The 20,375-nt window shown below is 39.6% G+C and overlaps 1 protein-coding gene across 1 annotated transcript in view; it reads left to right on the top strand.

Moving 5' to 3' along the window:
* The window catches only part of NEK10 (NIMA related kinase 10), a 1,556,164-nt gene that overhangs the window by 1,027,575 nt on the left and 508,214 nt on the right, over positions 1-20,375 (top strand). The window contains exon 24 of the mRNA XM_053715742.1: positions 15,756-15,969. Within this exon, the coding sequence (XP_053571717.1) occupies positions 15,756-15,969 (214 nt within the window). The remainder of the gene's footprint in view (positions 1-15,755; positions 15,970-20,375) is intronic.

The raw sequence follows: 20,375 nt of genomic DNA, 5'->3' as shown, positions 1-20,375 counted from the left end.
TGGCTCTAATTGGAGACCATCTCCGAATTGTAATAAATCAAAGCCTTATAAGAAACCAAATCCTTTCCCTTAACCTATATGAAGGTGCGGCCCTCAAGCCAATTCTTCTGGTAGGGGGCAGACTAAAGCTATTTCAAAGAATTTGGACAGAGTCTGTCCAAAATCAGTGGATTTAGAATGTAATTTCTTAGGGGTGTCAAATAGAATTCAAAATAAGACTTCCTTTGGGAAGATTTTTTCTTACCCATGTAAAAAAATAGTTTTAGGTAACATTCTGTAATCAGAGAGCAGGTTATTGTGGTGTTTCCTTATTTGGACAATATCTTGGTACTAGCTCAATAGATTTCCAGAAGAATTCATTGTCCATGATTCTATCTCTAACAGAAAATAGACATTTGAGATTGGTTTCAGCTTGTCCAAACCTTCAGTCTCTTATCATCCGCTTCAGTGGCTATGTGCATGAAAGTTTTAGGTCTCATGATTGCAGTATTGTATCCTTTTTGCTTGTTTTCATATGAGACCTCTACAGTTATGCATGTGGCACTAATGGTGCAGGGATTATACTTAGTTATCACAACTGATATACTTAAATCCCAACTCTCCACTCTCTCTGACTTGTTGGTTATACCATCACCTTATTGTTTAAGGGGCCTTCTTTATTTGTTTTAACTGGACTGTGATTATAACAGATGCAGGTCTCTCAGGTTGGGAAGCTGTTTGGGGGTCTCTGAAAGCACAAAGAGTTTGGAATCCTTGAGGCGAGGTTACCAATCTATATCTTAAAACTCTGTGCTATTTTCAGAGCTCTTCAGTCTTGGCCTCTATTAAAGGGACATTAAACACAAAAAAATTATTTCATGATTCAGACAGAGAATACAATTTTAAACAACATTCCAATTTACTTCTATTATCTAATTTGCTTCATTCTTTAGATATCCTTTGTTAAAGAAATAGCAATACACATGGGTGAGCCAATCACATGAGGCATCTATGTGCAGGGACCAATCAGCAGCTACTGAGCCTATCTAGATATGCTGTTCAAGAAAGAATAGCAAGAGAGTGAAGCAAATTAGATAATAGAAGTACATTAGAAAGTTGTTTAAAATGGTATTCTCTATCTGAATTTTGAGAGAAAAAAATTGGGTTTAATGGCCCTTTTAGAGAGAATAGTGTATTCAGTTTTAAGCAGACAATGTCACAACAGTGGCATATGTCAATCATTAAGGGGGGACTCACAGTCGCCTAGCAACAAAAGAAGTATCTCTAATACTTTCTTGGGTGGAATCCAATTCTTGTCTAATCACTGCAATTCATATACCAGTTATAGACATTTTGCAAGCGGATTATCTCAGCCATCAGATTCTTCATCCAGGGAGTAGTCTCTCCATCCAGATGTGTTCTATCAGATTGTGCAGATGTGGGGTCCTCCAGAAAAAAGATCTGATGGCCTCTCGTCTAAACAAGAAACTTCCCAGATTCCTCTCCAGGTCCAGGGATCCTCAGGCGGAAATGATGAATGCTCTAGCAGTTCCATGGTTTTACCAACCTGCTTACATTTTTTTTTTTTACCTCTGGAACTGATCTCAAAGATCATAATGGAACAATCTCATATGTTTCTTATAGCACCAGCATGGCCTCACAGGTTCTGGTATGCTGACCTTGTCTAGTTGCCAGCCTTGGTCACTTCCTATAAGACCAGACCTTCTGTCTCAAGGCCCAGTTTTCCATCAGAATCTCAAATCTCTAAATTTGAAGACATGGAAATTGAATGCTTAGTTCTTAGTCATAGAGGCTTCTCTGACTCAGTAATTAACTCTATGATACAGGCTCGTAAGTCTGTTTAAAGTAAGATTTATCATAGGGTTTGGAAAACCTATATTTCATGGTGTTCCACTCATAATTATTCTTGGCATTCTTTCAGAATTCCTAGGATTTTACAGTTTCTTCAGGATGGTTTGGATAAGGGTTTGTCTGCAAATACTTTGAAAGGACAAATTTCTGCTCTTTCTGTCTTATTTCATAGAAAGATTGCTAAACTTCCTGATATTCACTGTTTTGTACAGACTCTGATTCGTATCAAACCTTTTATTAAATCTATTTTTCCTCCTTGGAGTCTCAATTTAGTTTTGAAGATTTTACAGGCTCCTCCTTTTGAGCCTATGCATTCTCTGGATATTAAATTACTTTCTTGGAAAGTGTTATTTCTTTTGCCTATCTCTTCTGCTAGAAGAGTTTCTGACCTGTCTGCTCTCTCTTGTGAGTCTCCTTATCTGATTTCTTTCATGTAAATGGCAAGAGTCCATGAGCTAGTGACGTATGGGATATACATTCCTACCAGGAGGGGGCAAAGTTTCCCAAACCTCAAAATGCCTATAAATACACCTCCCACCACACTCACATCTTAGTTTTACAAACTTTGCCTCCTATGGAGGTGGTGAAGTAAGTTTGTTCTTGATTTCTTCTATGATAAGCGCTTCTAAGCATTTTGAAGCACAATTCCTCTCATAGTAGTGTTTGTCAGAGGGATGTGAAGAGAGTATCGCCTGATTTTTATGGTTTCACTCATGGGAAATCTTTTCAAGGGTTCTATGTTATCGGTCGTCGGGATTTATCTCCTTCCACCCTTTTCAGATCGACGATAAACTCTTTTACCATTACTTCTGCTGATAGATTTTAGTACTGGTTTGGCTGTCTGCTATATGTGGATAGGTGTCTTTCAGTAAGTATGTATCATTGTTTAAGACACTCTCAGCTATGTTTGGTGCTTTATGTATTAATATAAAGTTTTAAATATATGTATTTACTTATATTTGCCATGAGTCAGGTCTATTTGTATTTCCCTTTGCAGTCTAACAGTTTCAGTATGGGAATCATGTTTTAGGAAGTTTTTTACCTGAGGTTTAGTCTTTTTTTCCAATTTGACTTGTTTTTCCTTAATTTTGCTGGCAAATCCAGGATCGCGAGGGCGCAAAATGCTGTTATTTATTGCGTCACTTTTGGTGCAAAAATTTTTGTTGCGAATTTGCATCTATAGTGTCGCAAGTTTTGTCATCTCCCATGTCTTTATTGACGTTAGCTTGTTTAGAACAAAGTCACGCTTGTTATGAGGTGAGTTGCATTATTTAGGGATGTTGGTTGGCGTCAAAAAAATGTCACTTCCTTTTGTGTCATGCGTCATACTTGGCGACAAATATTTTTTGGTTATATTACCCCACTTCCTTTATGCTCCTTGTTTTCATTATATTCTAGAGGGCTATGCTGTTTTCTTTTTTGCCTATTTAGCATATGCATTTTTTCCCATTTCTGAAACTGCTATATGAGGAAATTGGATATTTTGTTTAAATTTTCTTTTTTCTTTTACATTTTGCAAGATATCTCAGTCTGATTCTGTCTCAGAAGCTACTGTAGGAACCATGCTGCCTGAACACAGTTCTACCAAAGCTAAGTGTATCTGTTGTAAGCAAGCTGAGATTATATCTCCGGCTATATTATGTAACAGTTGTCATGATAAGCTTTTGCATGCAAATAATGTTTCTATTAGTACTAGTACAGCGTCTGTTGTTCCCTCAACATCCAATGTACATGATATCCCTGTTGATATGAATAATTATATTGCTGATGCAATACAGAAGGCTATGTCTGCTATTCCACCTTCTAATAAACGTAAAAGGTCTTTTAAAACTTCTCATAAAACTGATTACATTTGTAATGACCAACAACATACTGAAATATCCTCCTCTGAAGAGGATCTCTCTGGTTCAGAAGATCTTACTTCAGACACTGAAATTGATAAATCTTCTTATTTTTTTAAGATTGAATATATTCGGTCTTTGTTGAAAGAAGTATTGGTTACTTTGGATATTGAGGAGTCTAGTCCTCTTGATAAAAAAACAAGGAAACCTTTAAATTCTGTTTTTAAACCTCCTGTGATTACTCCTGAGGTTTTTCCTGTCCCAGATGCGGTTTCGGATGTGATTGCTAAGAAATGGTCTAAACCTGGTGCTACTTTTAATCCTTCTTCTAGGTTTAAGAAGTTATATCCTTTACCAGTGGCTAATTTGGAGTTTTGGGAAAAAGTCCCTAAGGTTGATGGGGCTATTTCTACTATTGCCAGACATACTACTATTCCTATGGAAGACAGTACTTCTTTTAAGGATCCTTTAGATAGGAAGATTGAATCTTATCTCAGGAAAGCTTATTTGTATTCTGGTTATATTCTCAGGCCTGCCATTTCAATGGCTGATGTTGCGGCTCCATCAACTTTTTGGTTGGATAGCTTAGCACAACAGGAAGAAGCTCCTGATTTGTCTAGCATTGTTTATTTGCTTCAACATGCTAATCATTTTATCTGTGATGCTATTTTTGATATCATCAAGATTGATGTTAAATCTATGAGGCCCATTTATGAAGCTCCATATGGAGCTTGAGGGCCCATGTTTCTGGCGAGTCTTCAGACTCACCAGAAACACAAGTTATGGAGCTGCAGTCTAAAGACTGCTGCTCCATAACCCTGTCCACCTGCTCTGATGAGGCGGACAGGAATCGCCACAATTCACCTCCCTGCTGGCGGCCCATTGGCCACAAGTCTGCAGGGGGTGGTGTTGCACCAGCAGCTATTGTGAGCTGCTGGTGCAATGCTGAATACAGAGAGCGTATTGCTCTCCGCATTCAGCGATGTCTGTCGGATCAGGTCCGACAGACATTTGATAATGTCTATGTCTTTAGCTGTTTTTTTGCCCCAAGATTAAAAAAAAAAAAAGATAAAAAGGGCAAATCTAAAGCTTGTAATCGTTTTTGTTCCTTTCGTCAGAATAGAGAACAGACAACTTCCCCTAAGGACTCCTGGTTCCATTTGGAAGCCATCTTCAAGTTTGAATAAATCCAAGCCTTATAAGAAACCAAAGCCAGCCCCCAAGACTGCATGACGGTGCGGCCCTCAATACAGTTCAACTGGTGGTGGGCAGATTGAAATTATTTCAAAACATTTGGACAGATTCTGTTCAGAATCAGTGGATTCAGAGCATTGTCTCTCAAGGGTATTGATTAGGTTTCAGAATAAGACCTCCTGTGAGAATATTCTTTCTCTCTCACATTCCAACAAATCCTGTGAAAGCTCAGACTTTTCTGAAGTGTGTTTCAGATCTGGAGCTTCCAGGGGTGATTATACCAGTTCCACTTCAGAAACAGGGTCTGGGTTTTTATTTATTCCTGTTCTGGATCTGAAGTTTTTGAATCATTTTGTAAGGGTCCCAACTTTCAAGATGGTGACTATAAGGACTATTCTGCCTTTTGTTCAGCAAGGTCATTACATGTTCACAATAGACTTACAGGACGCTTATCTTCACATTCCGATTCATCCAAATCACTATCGGTTTCTGAGATTCTCTTTTCTAGACAAGCATTCCATTTGGCCTAGCGACAGCTCCAAGAATCTTTTCGAAGGTTCTCGGTGCCCTTCTATCTGTAATCAGAGAGCAGGGTATTGCTGTGTTTCCTTATTTGGACGATATCTTGGTACTGGCTCAATTTTTTCATTTAGCAGACTTTCACACAAATCAACTAGTGTTGTTTCTTCAAAGACATGGTTGGAGGATCAATTTACCAAAGAGTTTCTTGATTCCTTAGACAAGGGTCACCTTTTTAGGTTTCCAGATAGATTCAGTGTCCTTGACTCTGTCTTTAACAGATTAGAGACAATTGAAATTGGTTTCAGCCTGTCAAAACCTTCAGTCTCGATCATTCCCTTCAGTGGCTATGTGCATGGAAGTTTTAGGTCTCATGACTGCAGCATCACACGCGATGCCCTTTGCTCATTTTCATATGAGACCTCTGCAGCTTTGCATGCTGAATCAATGGTGCAGGGATTATACTTGGATATCACAATTGATATTCTTAAATCCTAGCATTCTACTCTCTCGGACTTGGTGGTTAGACCATCATCGTATTATTTAAGGGGCCTCTTTTGTTCGTCCTTCCTGGATTGTAGTCTGGGGAGCTGTCTGGGCGTCTCTGACAGCAGAAGGGGTTTGGAATCCTCTAGAGGCAAGGTTACCAGTCAATATATTAGTACTCCGTGCTATTTTCAGCGCTCTTCAGGCTTGGCCTCTAATAAAGAGAGAACTTTTAATTTGCTTTCAGACATACAATATCACAACTGTGGCATATGTCAATCATCAGGAAGGGACTCGCAGTCCTTTAGCAATAAAATAAGTATCACAGATACTTTCTTGGGCGGAATCCAACTCTTGTCTAATTTCTGTGATTCATATACGAGGTGTAGACAATTGGGAAGCGGATTATCTCAGCCGTCAGACTTTACATCTGGGGGAGTGGTCTCTCTATCCAGATGTAATTTTTAAGATTGTACAGATGTAGGGTCTTCCAGAAATAGATCTGATGGCTTCCCATCTAAAAAAGAAACTTCCCAGATACCTTTCCAGGTCCAGGGATCCTCAGATGGAGATGGAGGATGCGTTAGCAGTTCCTTGGTCTTACCAACTTGCTTATATTTCTCTTGTAAGGTGTATCCAGTCCACGGATCATCCATTACTTGTGGGATATTCTCATTCCCAACAGGAAGTTGCAAGAGGACACCCACAGCAGAGCTGTTATATAGCTCCTCCCCTAACTGTCATAGCCAGTCATTCTCTTGCAACTCTCAACAAGCTAGGACATTGTAGGAGAGAGTGGTTAAATATAGCTAGTTTATTTTCTTCAATCAAAAGTTTGTTATTTTTAAATAGTACCGGAGTTGTGCTATTTTATCTCAGGCAGTAAATAGAAGAAGAATCTGCCTGAGGTTTCTATGATCTTAGCAGGTTGTAACTAAGATCCATTGCTATTCTCACATATGTCTGAGGGGATTACACAGATGAGGTAACTTCAGCGAGAGAATGGTGTGCAGTTTATTCTGCTATCAGGTATGTGCAGTTATAATTTTTTCTAGAGATGGAAAACACTAGAAAATGCTGCTGATACCGGATTAATGTAAGTTAAGCCTGAATACAGTGATTTAATAACGACTGGTATCATGCTTACTCCCAGGGGTAATACCCTTATGATATTTACAATATAAAACGTTTGCTGGCATGTTTAATCGTTTTTATATATGCTTTGGTGATAAAACTTTATTGGGGCCTAGTTTTTTCCACATGGCTGGCTTAAATTTTGACTAGAAACAATTTCCACTGTTATAGTATAAAAGTTACAGTTGGTGCAGTTAAAATTACAAACTGTGACATCCAGCTTCCCTCAAAGGCCCTCTTAATGCTATAGGACATCTCTAAAGGGCCCAAAGGCTTTCCAAAGTTGTTTATTGGGGAAGGTAGGGCCACAGCTTGCTGTGGCAGTTGGTTGTGACTGTTAAAAAACGTCTATTTCGTTTTTTTGATCCGTTTTTTGAACTAAGGGGTTAATCATCCATTTGCAAGTGGGTGCAATGCTCTGTTAGCCTATTATACACACTGTAAAAATTTCTTTGATTTACTGCATTTTTCACTGTTTTTCAAATTCTGACAAAATCTGTTTCTCTTAAAGGCACAGTACCGTTTTTTTATATTTGCTTGTTAACTTGATTTAAAGTGTTTTCCAAGCTTGCTAGTCTCATTGCTATTCTGTATAAACATATCTGACATAGAAGAAACTCCTTGTTTATTATGTTTAAAAGCCATGGTGGAACCCTCTCTTAGAATGTGTACCAAATGTACTGATTTCATTTTATGCAATGAAGATCATTTTCTGTCTTTAAAAAAAGTATCACCAGAGGAATCTGACGAGGGGGAAGTTATGCCGACTAACTTTCCCCAGGTGTCAGACCCTTTGACTCCCGCTTAAGGGACTCACGCTCAAATGGCGCCAAGTACATCTAGGGCGCCCATAGCGTTTACTTTACAAGACATGGCGGCAGTCATGGATAATACACTGTCAGCAGTATTAGCCAGACTACCTGAACTTAGAGGTAAGAGAGATAGCTCTGGGGTGAGACAAAATGCAGAGCATACTGACGCTTTAAGAACCATGTCTGATACTGCCTCACAATATGCAGAAGCTGAGGAAAGAGAGCTTCAGTCAGTGGGTGATGTTAATGACTCAGGAAAGATACCTGATTCTAATATTTCTACATTTAAATTTAAGCTTGAACACCTCCGCGTGTTGCTTAGGGAGGTTTTAGCTGCTCTGAATGACTGTGATACCATTGCAGTGCCAGAGAAATTGTGTAGACTGTATAAATTCTTTGTAGTGCCGGTGTGTACTGATGTTTTTCCAAATACCTAAAAGGTTTACAGAAATTATTAATAAGGAATGGGATAGACCAGGTGTGCCGTTCTCTTCCCCTCCTATTTTTAGAAAAATGTTTCCAATAGACGCCACCACATGGGACTTATGGCAGACAGTCCCTAAGGCGGAGGGAGCAGTTTCTACTCTAGTAAAGCGTACTACTATCCCTGTCGAGGACAGTTGTTCTTTTTTTTTTTTTAGATCCAATGGATAAAAAATTAGAGGTTACCTTAAGAAAATATTTATTCAACAAGGTTTTATCCTACAGCCCCTTGCATGCATTGCCCCTGTCACTGCTGCTGCGGCGTACTGGTTTGAGTCTCTGGAAGAGGCTTTACAGGTAGCGACTCCATTGGATGACATACTTGGCAAACTTAGAGCACTTAAGCTAGCCAATTCTTTTATTCTGATGCCATTGTTCATTTGACTAAACTAACGGCTAAGAATTCTGGTTTTGCTATACAGGCGCGCAGAGCGGTATGGCTTAGATCATGGTCAGCTGACGTGACTTCAAAATCTAAGCTACTTAACATTCCCTTCAAGGGGCAGACCCTATTCGGGCCTGTTTGAAGGAGATTATTGCTGATATCACTGGAGGAAAAGGTCATGCCCTTCCTCAGGACAGGTCCAAATCTAGGGCCAAACAGTCTAATTTTCGTGCCTTTCAAAACTTCAAGGCAGGTGCGGCATCAACTTCCTCTAATAATAAACAAGAGGGAACTTTTGCTCAATCCAGGACGGTCTGGAGACCAAACCTGACATGGAAAAAAGTTAAGAAGGTAAAAAAGCCTGCTGCTGCCTCTAAGACAGCATGAAGGAACGGACCCCTATCCGGGAACGGATCTAGTAGGGGGCAGACTTTCACTCTTTGCCCAGGCGTGGGCAAGAGATGTTCAGGATCCCTGGGCGTTTGAAATTATATCCCAGGGATATCTTCTGGACTTCAAAGCTTCCCCCCCAAAAGGGAGATTTCACCTTTCACAATTATCTGCACACCAGATAAAGAGAGAGGCATTCTTACACTGTGTACGAGTCCTCCTAGTTATGGGAGTGATCCATCCAGTTCCAAAGGAGGAACAGGGACAGGGTTTTTACTCAAATCTGTTTGTGGTTCCCAAAAAAGAGGGAACCTTCAGACCAATTTTGGATCTAAAGATCTTAAACAAATTCCTCAAAGTTCAATCGTTCAAGATGGAAACTATTCGTACCATCCTACCACTGATCCAGGAGGGTGAATATATGACTACAGTGGATCTAAAGGATGCTTATCTTCACATTCCGATACACAAAGATCATCATCGGTTTCTCAGGTTTGCCTTTTAAGACAGGCATTACCAGTTGTAGCTCTTCCCTTGGGATTAGCTACAGCCCCAAGAATCTTTACAAAGGTTCTAGGGTCACTTATGGCGGTCCTAAGGCCGCGGGGCATAGCAGTAGCCCCTTATTTAGACGACATCCTGATACAGGCGTCAAACTTCCAAATTGCCAAGTCTCATACGGACGTAGTACTGGCATTTCTGTGGTCGCATGGGTGGAAAGTGAACTAGGAAAAGAGTTCTCTATCCCCACTCACAAGAGTTTCCTTTCTAGGGACTCTGATAGATTCTGTAGAAATGAAAATTCACCTGACGGAGTCCAGGTTATCAAAGCTTCTAAATTCCTGCCGGGTTCTTCATTCCATTCCGCGCCCTTCGGTGGTTCAGTGTATGGAAGTAATCGGCTTAATGGTAGCGGCAATGGACATAGTGCCGTTTGCACGCTTACATCTCAGACCGCTGCAACTATGCAGGCTCAGTCAGTGGAGCGGGGATTACACAGATTTGTCCCCTCAACTGAATCTGGACCAAGAGACCAGGGATTCTCTTCTCTGGTGGCTATCTCGGGTCCATCTGTCCAAAGGTATGACCTTCCGCAGGCCAGATTGGACAATTGTTACGACAGATGCCAGCCTTCTAGGTTGGGGTGTAGTCTGGAACTCCCTGAAGGCTCAGGGATCGTGGACTCAGGAGGAGTCTCTCCTTCCATTAAATATTCTGGAACTAAGAGCGATATTCAAGGCTCTTCAGGCTTGGCCTCAGTTAGCAACTCTGAGGTACATCAGATTTCAGTCGGACAACATCACGACTGTAGCTTACATCAACCATCAAGGGGGAACGAGAAGTTCCCTAGAGATGTTAGAAGTTTCAAAAATAATTCGCTGGGCAGAGATTCACTCTTGTCAACTATCAGCTATCCATATCCCAGGTGTAGAGCACTGGGAGGCGGATTTTCTAAGTCGTCAGACTTTTCATCCGGGAGAGTGGGAACTCCATCCGGAGTCATTTGCACAACTGATTCATCGTTGGGGCAAACCAGAACTGGATCTCATGGCGTCTCACCAAAACGCCAAGCTTCCGTGTTACGGATCTAGGTCCAGGGATCCCAAGACAACACTGATAGCTGCTCTAGCAGCGCCCTGGTCTTTCAACCTTGCTTATGTGTTTCCACCGTTTCCTCTGCTCCCTCGACTGATTGCCAAGATCAAGCAGGAGAGAGCATCAGTGATTCTGATAGCACCTGCGTGGCCACGCAGGACCTGGTATACAGATCTAGTGGACATGTCATCCTTTCCACCATGGTCTCTGCCTCTGAAACAGGACCTTCTATTTCAGGGTCCTTTCAACCATCCAAATCTAATTTCTCTGAGGCTGACTGTCTGGAGATTGAACGCTTGATTTTATCAAAGCGTGGCTTCTCCGAGTCAGTTATTGATACCTTAAGACAGGCACGAAAGCCTGTCACCAGGAAAATTTACCATAAGGTATGGCGTAGATATCTTTATTGGTGTGAATCCAAGGGTGTAAGGATTTAGTAGAGAGTGAGGATGGATCACAACTGCAGAGTATGAAAAATAAATGATTTGTATCACTTTTGGCAAATGGACTATTGAACAGCATAGACCAAGCTGCTTTCAGTGAAGTTGTTATTCTCAGGTAATTGGATTGCAGATCAGAAACTTGTCTGGCAACGAATGATGTAAACCACACATGCTGTTGAACGTCACAGCAGTAGTATAGACATAAACAAAGGCTGGATCAGAAGAAATAATAAAAAATAAATCAGTTTGTTAGTAGCGAACTTTAGACTTCAGCTAGCTCCCAGTACGATAAATCTTGATAAAGAAAAGCAGAGTTCCAGAAAGCAGGTAGAATTGCTATTAGTGCTGGAGTAAGATATAACAGTTCAGTGTGAAGTGTAACTGTCAGTTTTAGACACTATTAGTTAGTTTGTCACAGATCGGTCTTCACATGTGCTGATAGTCTTGCGGTCAGTAGTGTAGCAGGGAGAAGTGAAGTCCAATGTTTATTTGTACAGCACACCTTAAAGTAACTACAGCGCTTACCCCCAGTCACCGGATGGTGTGTAATAGAAGCGGAATTAATTCTGAGACGTCCTTGTACTTAGTCCGTGGGAGGTTGTTTGTAGTAGAGTTGCGCTGTGTTGCAGTGAGAGGGAGGTTAAAGTCCGGTGTGTGAGAAACGCTTCAGTGGCTCAGATGTGATAGAAACTCAGAGGGAGACGGCAGCAAACACACTGCAGTATGAAATAAGTCTCTGTTGTAGCGTGCACGCTAAAAAGCAAAACTCGCCTCTGTAAAACTTTCTGTAGGCAAAATGAGCATATGCACCGGTAGTATAAAATGAGTAATCCCAAGGTAGTAGCTGATTCAAAATTTGGTAGAATAGCAGTGTGGTTTGTTTTCAGAATAAACACACAGCAAGTGGAAAACAGACACGCTTCAGAGCTAGTCTAGAAACTTAATAATTAAGCACCTGTCTGCAGTCAGCTGATGCCTTAAGTACAGGTAAGGCTGAGGTCAGGTGAATGGGAAAGGCATAGGTAAAACATGGAGCGGAATCCTTACAAAGGGTTACTCATGGAGTAAGGTCAGGATTGCTAGGATATTATCTTTTCTCCAAGAAGGTTTGGAAAAAGGATTGTCAGCTAGTTAAGCGTCTGGCAGATGTTCCAGACGTTCAGGCATTTTGTCAGGCTTTAGTTAGAATCAAGCCTGTGTTCAAACCTGTTGCTCCACCATGGAGCTTAAACTTGGTTCTTAAGGTTCTTCAAGGAGTTCCGTTTGAACCTCTCCATTCCATAGATATCAAGCTTTTATCTTGGAAAGTCTCTGAGCTATCTGCCTTACAATGTGATTCTCCTTATCTGATTTTTCATACGGATAAGGTAGTCCTGCGTACCAAACCTGGGTTCTTACCTAAGGTGGTATCTAACAAGAATATCAATCAAGAGATTGTTGTTCCATCCTTGTGTTACACAATTTGGACGTGGTCCGTGCTTTAAAGTTTTACTTACAAGCTACTAAAGATTTTCGTCAAACATCTGCTTTGTTTGTTGTCTACTCTGGACAGAGGAGAGGTCAAAAGGCTTCGGCAACCTCTTTTTCTTTTTGACTAAGAAGCTTAATCCGCTTAGCCTATGAGACTGCTGGACAGCAACCTCCTGAAAGAATTACAGCTCATTCTACTAGAGCTGTGGCTTCCTACTGGGCCTTTAAAAATGAGGCTTCTTTTGATCAGATTTGCAAGGTGACGACTTGGTCTTCGCTTCATATTTTTTCAAAATTTTACAAATTTGATGCTTTTGCTTCTTCGGAGGCTATATTTGGGAGAAAGGTTTTACGGGCAGTGGTTTCTTCCATTTAAGTTCCTGCCTTGTCCCTCCCTTCATCCGTGTACTTTAGCTTTGGTATTGGTATCCCACAAGTAATCGATGATCCGTGGACTGGATACACCTTACAAGAGAAAACACAATTTATGCTTACCTGATAAATTTATTTCTCTTGTGGTGTATCCAGTCCACGGCCCGCCCTGTCATTTTAAGGCAGGTAATTTTTAAATTTAAACTACAGTAACCACTGCACCCTATAGTTCCTCCTTTCTCGGCTTGTTTTCGGTCGAATGACTGGCTATGACAGTTAGGGAAGGAGCTATATAACAGCTCTGCTGTGGGTGTCCTCTTGCAACTTCCTGTTGGGAATGAGAATATCCCACAAGTAATGGATGATCCGTGGACTGGATACACCACAAGAGAAATAAATTTATCAGGTAAGCATAAATTGTGTTTTTTTGCCTCTAGTTCTTCTTCAGGGTGATCTCCAAGATCATAATGGAACAATTGCATGTGTTTCTGATAGCACCAGCATGGACTCACAGGTTTTGGTATTCAGATCTTGTCCAGATGTCCAGTTGTCAACTTTGGCCACTTCCTTTAAGGCCAAACCTTCTGTCTCAAGGGCCATTTTTCCATCAGGATCTCAAATCGCTAAATTTGAAGATATGGAAATTAAACGCTTAGTGCTTAGTCACAGAGGTTTCTCTGACTCAGTGATTAATATGTTGCAGGCTCGTAAGTCTGTTTCAAGGAAGATTTTTTATCGGGTTTGGAAAACCTATATTTCATGGTTTTCTTCTCATAAATTGTCTTGGCATTCTTTTAGAATTCCTAAAATTTTACAGCTTCTTCACAACAGTTTGGATAAAGGTTTCTCTGCAAGTACTTTGAAGGGACAAATCTCTGCTCTTTCTGTTTTATTTCATAGAAAGATTGCTAAACTTCCTGATATTCACTGTTTTGTTCAGGCTTTGGTCTGTATCAAGCCTGTTATTAAATCTATTTCTCCTCCTTGGAGTCTTAATTTGGTTTTGAATGTTTTGCAGGCTCCTCCTTTTGAGCCTATGCATTCTTTGGATATTAAACTGCTTTCTTGTAAAGTATTGTTCCTTTTGGCTATCTATTCTGCTAGAAGAGTTTCTGAATTGTCTGCTCTCTCTTGTGAGTCTCCATTTCTTATTTTCAATCAGGATAAAGCTGCTTTCCGGACTTCATTTACATTTCTTCCTAAGGTTGAGAATTCTAACAACATTAGTAGGGAAATTGTTGTTCATTCCTTGTGTCTGAATCCTAAGAATTCTCTTGAGAAATTGTTACACTATTTGGATGTGGTAAGAGCTTTGAAATACTATGTTGAGGCTGCTAAAGATTTCAGGAAGACTTCTAGTCTATTTGTTGTCTTTTTTGGTTCTAGGAAAGGTCAGAAAGCCTCTGCCATTTCTTTTGCATCTTGGTTAAAGCTTTTGATTCACAAGACTTACTTAGTGGCGGGGCAGTCTCCGCCTCAGAGAATTACGGCTCATTCTACTAGATCAATTGCCACTTCTTGGGCTTTTAAGAATGAAGCTTCATTTGTTCAGATTTGCAAAGCAGCAACTTGGTCTTCTTTGCATACCTTTACTAAATTGTACCATTTCAATGTATTTGCTTCTTCTGAAGCAGTCTTTGGTAGAAAAGTTCTTCAGGCAGCTGTCTCAGTTTGATTCTTCTGTTTATATTTTAAGTTTTTTTTCTTGAAATTTATAAAAAAAAACGTATTTTCTGTTTGGATTTAATTTTTCAGTGGAAATAGCTGTTTTTATTTTATCCCTCCCTCTCTAGTGACTCTTCTGTGGACTTCCACATCTTGGGTATTTTATCCCATATGTCACTAGTTCATAGACTCTTCAATTTACATGAAAGAAAACATAATTAATGTTAGAACTTACCTGATAATTTATTTGCACAATATTATTTTCCAGTTCCTCTTTTTTTTTATGCTTTTTTGCTCCTTTTTACACCTCACTACTTGGGTATACATTAAACTAAGGTGTGAGTGTGGTGGGAGGTGTATTTATAGGCATTTTGAGGTTTGGGAAACTTTGCCCCCTCCTGGTAGGAATGCATATCCCATATGTCACTAGCTCATGGACTCTTGACACTATGAAAGAAATTAATTTATCAGGTACGTTCTTACATAAATTATGTTGTTTATGCTTATATACATATATATGTATGTGTTAATATGTGTATATACACATATAAACACATACATATATATATGTATATAAGCATATATATTTAAAAATGCTGCCTATCGCTGCGTGACTTACCCTTTTGCTGCGCTAATTCTCATGCCATGTCTCACGGCATGAGAACGAGACTCCTATTAGAGCCTGTGGAAGCGTGCTCTCATGAGTGCATTGCTTCTTTGATCGCATTGCACCTAACTTGCTATACCAGCGCACATTTACGTGCTTTGGTATTACCAAGTTGAGCACAAGTATCGCCCTCGCAAAAGCGATATTTTACGCTCCACTTGTAATCTGGCCAAAAATCAGCAATTTTTTCATGCTTGCTGATTTCCTTATGCTTGGAATCTTGTTCTAAATTGAAAGAAAAATCTAACTGAGCTATTTTATCTTTTACTTTAAGGAATACATTTTTTTTTCTTTTAAGAGCAAGATTTAAATAACATTAAATTGTCTAATTGTTACAACATGCAAAAAAAATATATTCTATTTCATGTTTAAAGTTTTGCTTATTTGTAACATTGTGTAAACTGTGTATATTTATATTGATATAACAACGCTTGCGTACCTTAATAGGTGTTTGACGTCAGATGCAGAGCTTCGTCCTGATATTGTAGAAGTGTGTTCAATAATATCAGATGTCATGATGAAATATATGGATGGATTATCCTCTTGTCACCTTGCTATTGAAAAGAAACTGGAACGTGAAAGAAAGCGTGCTCAATTTTTTTTTTTAGCAGCTAATAAAAATGCTATAACTTATCGTCCTCAGCTACCCGTGCCGCCTTATGTAAGTACATTTCAATTTATACTTTTTCTTATAGATGTAGACGGAACATTTTGAGGGCCAAATTGCAGATTTGTAACTTATTTAATCCTAGTCGATAGAATAAAATAAAAAAATAAACACAAGTGGAGTGCAATCAATTTGCGCAACCTTGCGTAAAGAATAGAGCACTATCTGATTTTACAAATGGATGGTAGAAAAAGTTTACCAGAAAATCTTAATGTGGCTCTTATTTTTTAAACAAGAACTGAGGTAAAGTGTTAACGCTTGAAAATATGTATGAAAGATATATTAAATATATTTAAGACAATGGGGTCAATGTAGCGTATCATGTCAGCTGCACATCGATAAATGCCAACAGCTTACGCTGTTGGCATTTATCATTGCACCAGCAGTTCTTGTGAACTGCTGGTGCAATACGTCCCCCTGCAGATTCGCGGACAATCAGTCGCTAGCAGAGGGTGTCAATCAACTCGACCATAGGCGGACAAGTTATGGAGCAGCGGGGCATCAAGCTCTGTACAGAGCTTGATAAATTGACCCCAGTATATTAATATATTAAATGCCAGATTACAAGTGTAACGTTATTTAACGCTCCAGCTCAATCATTTACTTCGCTAAGTTTTTTGCACGAGTTGGATTGTGCTCATATTACAAGTTTAACGTTTAAATCATCTAGCTGATGATTGGTGCCTGCTCAGATTGTCTCTTGTGATTAGCTAACTAGATGTGTTCAGCTAGCTGCTTGTAGTGCAATGCTGTTCCTTCAGCAAAGGATAACAAGAGAATTAAGCAAATTTGATAATGGATGTAAATTGAAAAGTTGTTTAAAATTGTATGTTCTATAAAACTCATGAAAGAAAATTTTGGGGTTTTCTATCCCTTTAAGTTTGGCAAAATATAAATAATAAAAAAGTAATGGATATAAGTATGAGGCAGTGTTAAAAGAGTTATGAAATAAACATACACTAAGTGGTTGGAGTAGGGCAACTGTTTATTGCCAAAAAGCTCTATTTTGGTTTCTTCTGATCATAGAAGCTGATCCCATTTGAAGTTCCAGTAGTGTCTGGCAAACTGAAGATGCTTGAGTTTGTTTTTGGATAAGAGTAGAGGCTTTTTTTCTTGAAACCCTTCCAAAGAACTTGTCTTCAAAGAGCATTGAGACACAAGTCCTCTTCCAGGTTGATTCATAACATTTCCAGTTGACTGGAACTTCTTAATTATTGCCCTGATGGTGGAAATAAATATTTTCAATGCTTTTTCTATTTTCTTATAGCTCAACAACCATTTGCTGCACATCACAGCTATATTCTTGGGTCTTACCCATTGAAATGAATGCCTAAGGGAATTTGGCCAATGTGTTTCCTCATATGTATACCCATGTGAAACAGGAAGTCATAGTTGAACAATTTCTTGTTCCAAGTCACCCAGGTGTACTAAAAAACGTAAAATATCAATGGGTATATACTTCAAATATATTTTTCTCATAAGAATTCATACGGGTGACAATAATTGTGTCACACATATATTTAACAAAGGTTTTTTTTATCTATTGTGTTTGCAATTGGTTGATATCCATGAGAGCAGAATATTATTGTGTATTTTTTTAACAAAAGATCAAAAGGTTAAATAATAAAGACTTTTTTTCACAGCAATTGCTTATATTTACTAAGGGTGCCAACATTAGTGGAGGACTATATATATATATATATATATATATATATATATATATATATATATATATATATATATATATATGTGTGTGTGTTTGTGTTTGTGTGTGTGTGTGTGTGTGTGCACATACATATATTTACCCAGTTCCTAAGTCCTTTTTTCTACCCGATCACAGCAGAAAATGTTGTGCAGTATAGAAGTTTTCTCTTGTAAGATGTATCGAGTCCACGGATTCATCCATACTTATGGGATATTCTCCTTCCCAACAGGAAGTGGCAGAGAGAGCACCCACAGCAGAGCTGTCCATATAGCTCCTCCCTTAGCTCCACCCCTCAGTCATTCTCTCTTTTTGCTTAACTGCTAGGAAGGGCAAAGGGAGTGTGGTGACAAAAATGTTACGCCTAGATTTAGAGTTCTGCGTTAGCCGTCAAAACCAGCGTTAGGGGCTCCTAACGCTGGTTTTGGGCTACCGCTGGTATTTAGAGTCGTGTAGGTAAAGGTCTAACGCTCACTTTGCAGCCGCGACTTTTCCATACCAAAGATCCCCCTACACCATTTACGTATCCTATCTTTTCAATGGGATCTTTCTAACGCCGGTATTTAGAGTCTTGGCTGAAGTGAGCGTTAGAAATCTAACGACAAAACTCCAGCCGCAGAGAAAAGCCAGGAGTTAAGAGCTTTCTGGGCTAAAGCCGGTTCATAAAGCTCTTAACTACTGTGCTCTAAAGTACACTAACACCCATAAACTACCTATGTACCCCTAAACCGAGGTCCCCCCACATCGCCGCCACTATAATACATTTTTTAACCCCTAATCTGCCGACCGCATACCGCCGCAACCTACATTATCCCTATGTACCCCTAATCTGCTGCCCCTAACACCGCCGACCCCTATATTATATTTATTAACCCCTAATCTGCCGCCCCCAACGTCGCCGCCACCTACCTACAATTATTAACTCCTAATCTGCCGACCGGACCTCACTGCTACAATGATAAAGTTATTAACCCCTAATCCGCCTCATTCCCGCCTCAAAAACCCTATAATAAATAGTATTAACCCCTAATCTGCCGACGGGACCTCGCCGCTACTCTAATAAATGTATTAACCCCTAAAGCTAAGTCTAACCCTAACACCCCCCTAAGTTAAATATAATTTCTCTTGTAAGGTGTATCCAGTCCACGGATCATCCATTACTTGTGGGATATTCTCATTCCCAACAGGAAGTTGCAAGAGGACACCCACAGCAGAACTGTAATATAGCTCCTCCCCTAACTGTCATAGCCAGTCATTCTCTTGCAACTCTCAACAAGCTAGGACGTTGTAGGAGAGAGTGGTTAAATATAGCTAGTTTATTTTCTTCAATCAAAAGTTTGTTATTTTTAAATAGTACCGGAGTTGTGCTATTTTATCTCAGGCAGTAAATAGAAGAAGAATCTGCCTGAGGTTTCTATGATCTTAGCAGGTTGTAACTAAGATCGATTGCTGTTCTCACATATGTCTGAGGGGATTACACAGATGAGGTAACTCCAGCGAGAGAATGGTGTGCAGTTTATTCTGCTATCAGGTATGTGCAGTTATAATTTTTTCTAGAGATGGAAAGCACTAGAAAATGCTGCTGATACCGGATTAATGTAAGTTAAGCCTGAATACAGTGATTTAATAACGACTGGTATCATGCTTACTCCCAGGGGTAATACCCTTATGATATTTACAATATAAAACGTTTGCTGGCATGTTTAATCGTTTTTATATATGCTTTGGTGATAAAACTTTATTGGGGCCTAGTTTTTTCCACATGGCTGGTTTAAATTTTGACTAGAAACAATTTCCACTGTTGTAGTATAAAAGTTACAGTTGGTGCAGTTAAAATTACAAACTGTGACATCCAGCTTCCCTCAAAGGCCCTCTGAATGCTATAGGACATCTCTAAAAGGCCCAAAGGGTTTCCAAAGTCGTTTATTGGGGAAGGTAGGGCCACAGCTTGCTGTGGCAGTTGGTTGTGACTGTTAAAAAACGTCTATTTCGTTTTTTTGATCCGTCTTTTGAACTAAGGGGTTAATCATCCATTTGCAAGTGGGTGCAATGCTTAGCCTATTATACACACTGTAAAAAAATTGTTTGATTTACTGCATTTTTTCACTGTTTTTCAAATTCTGACAAAATTTGTTTCTCTTAAAGGCACAGTACCGTTTTTTATATTTGCTTGTTAACTTGATTTAAAGTGTTTTCCAAGCTTGCTAGTCTCATTGCTATTCTGTATAAACATGTCTAACATAGAAGAAACTCCTTGTTTATTATGTTTAAAAGCCATGGTGGAACCCTCTCTTAGAATGTGTACCAAATGTACTGATTTCATTTTATGCAATAAAGATCATTTTCTGTCTTTAAAAAATGTATCACCAGAGGAATCTGACGAGGGGGAAGTTATGCCGACTAACTTTCCCCACGTGTCAGACTTTTGACTCCCGCTTAAGGGACTCACGCTCAAATGGCGCCAAGTACATCTAGGGCGCCCATAGCGTTTACTTTACAAGACATGGCGGCAGTCATGGATAATACACTGTCAGCGGTATTAGCCAGACTACCTGAACTTAGAGGTAAGAGAGATAGCTCTGGGGTGAGACAAAATGCAGAGCATACTGACGCTTTAAGAACCATGTCTGATACTGCCTCACAATATGCAGAAGCTGAGGAAAGAGAGCTTCAGTCAGTGGGTGATGTTAATGACTCA

The sequence above is a fragment of the Bombina bombina genome, chromosome 5 (genome assembly GCF_027579735.1).
Source record: "Bombina bombina isolate aBomBom1 chromosome 5, aBomBom1.pri, whole genome shotgun sequence".
NCBI classification, from domain to species: Eukaryota; Metazoa; Chordata; class Amphibia; order Anura; family Bombinatoridae; genus Bombina; species Bombina bombina.
Note: the sequence above shows the minus strand (reverse complement) of the source record. Positions and strands in the feature narration are given on the sequence as shown.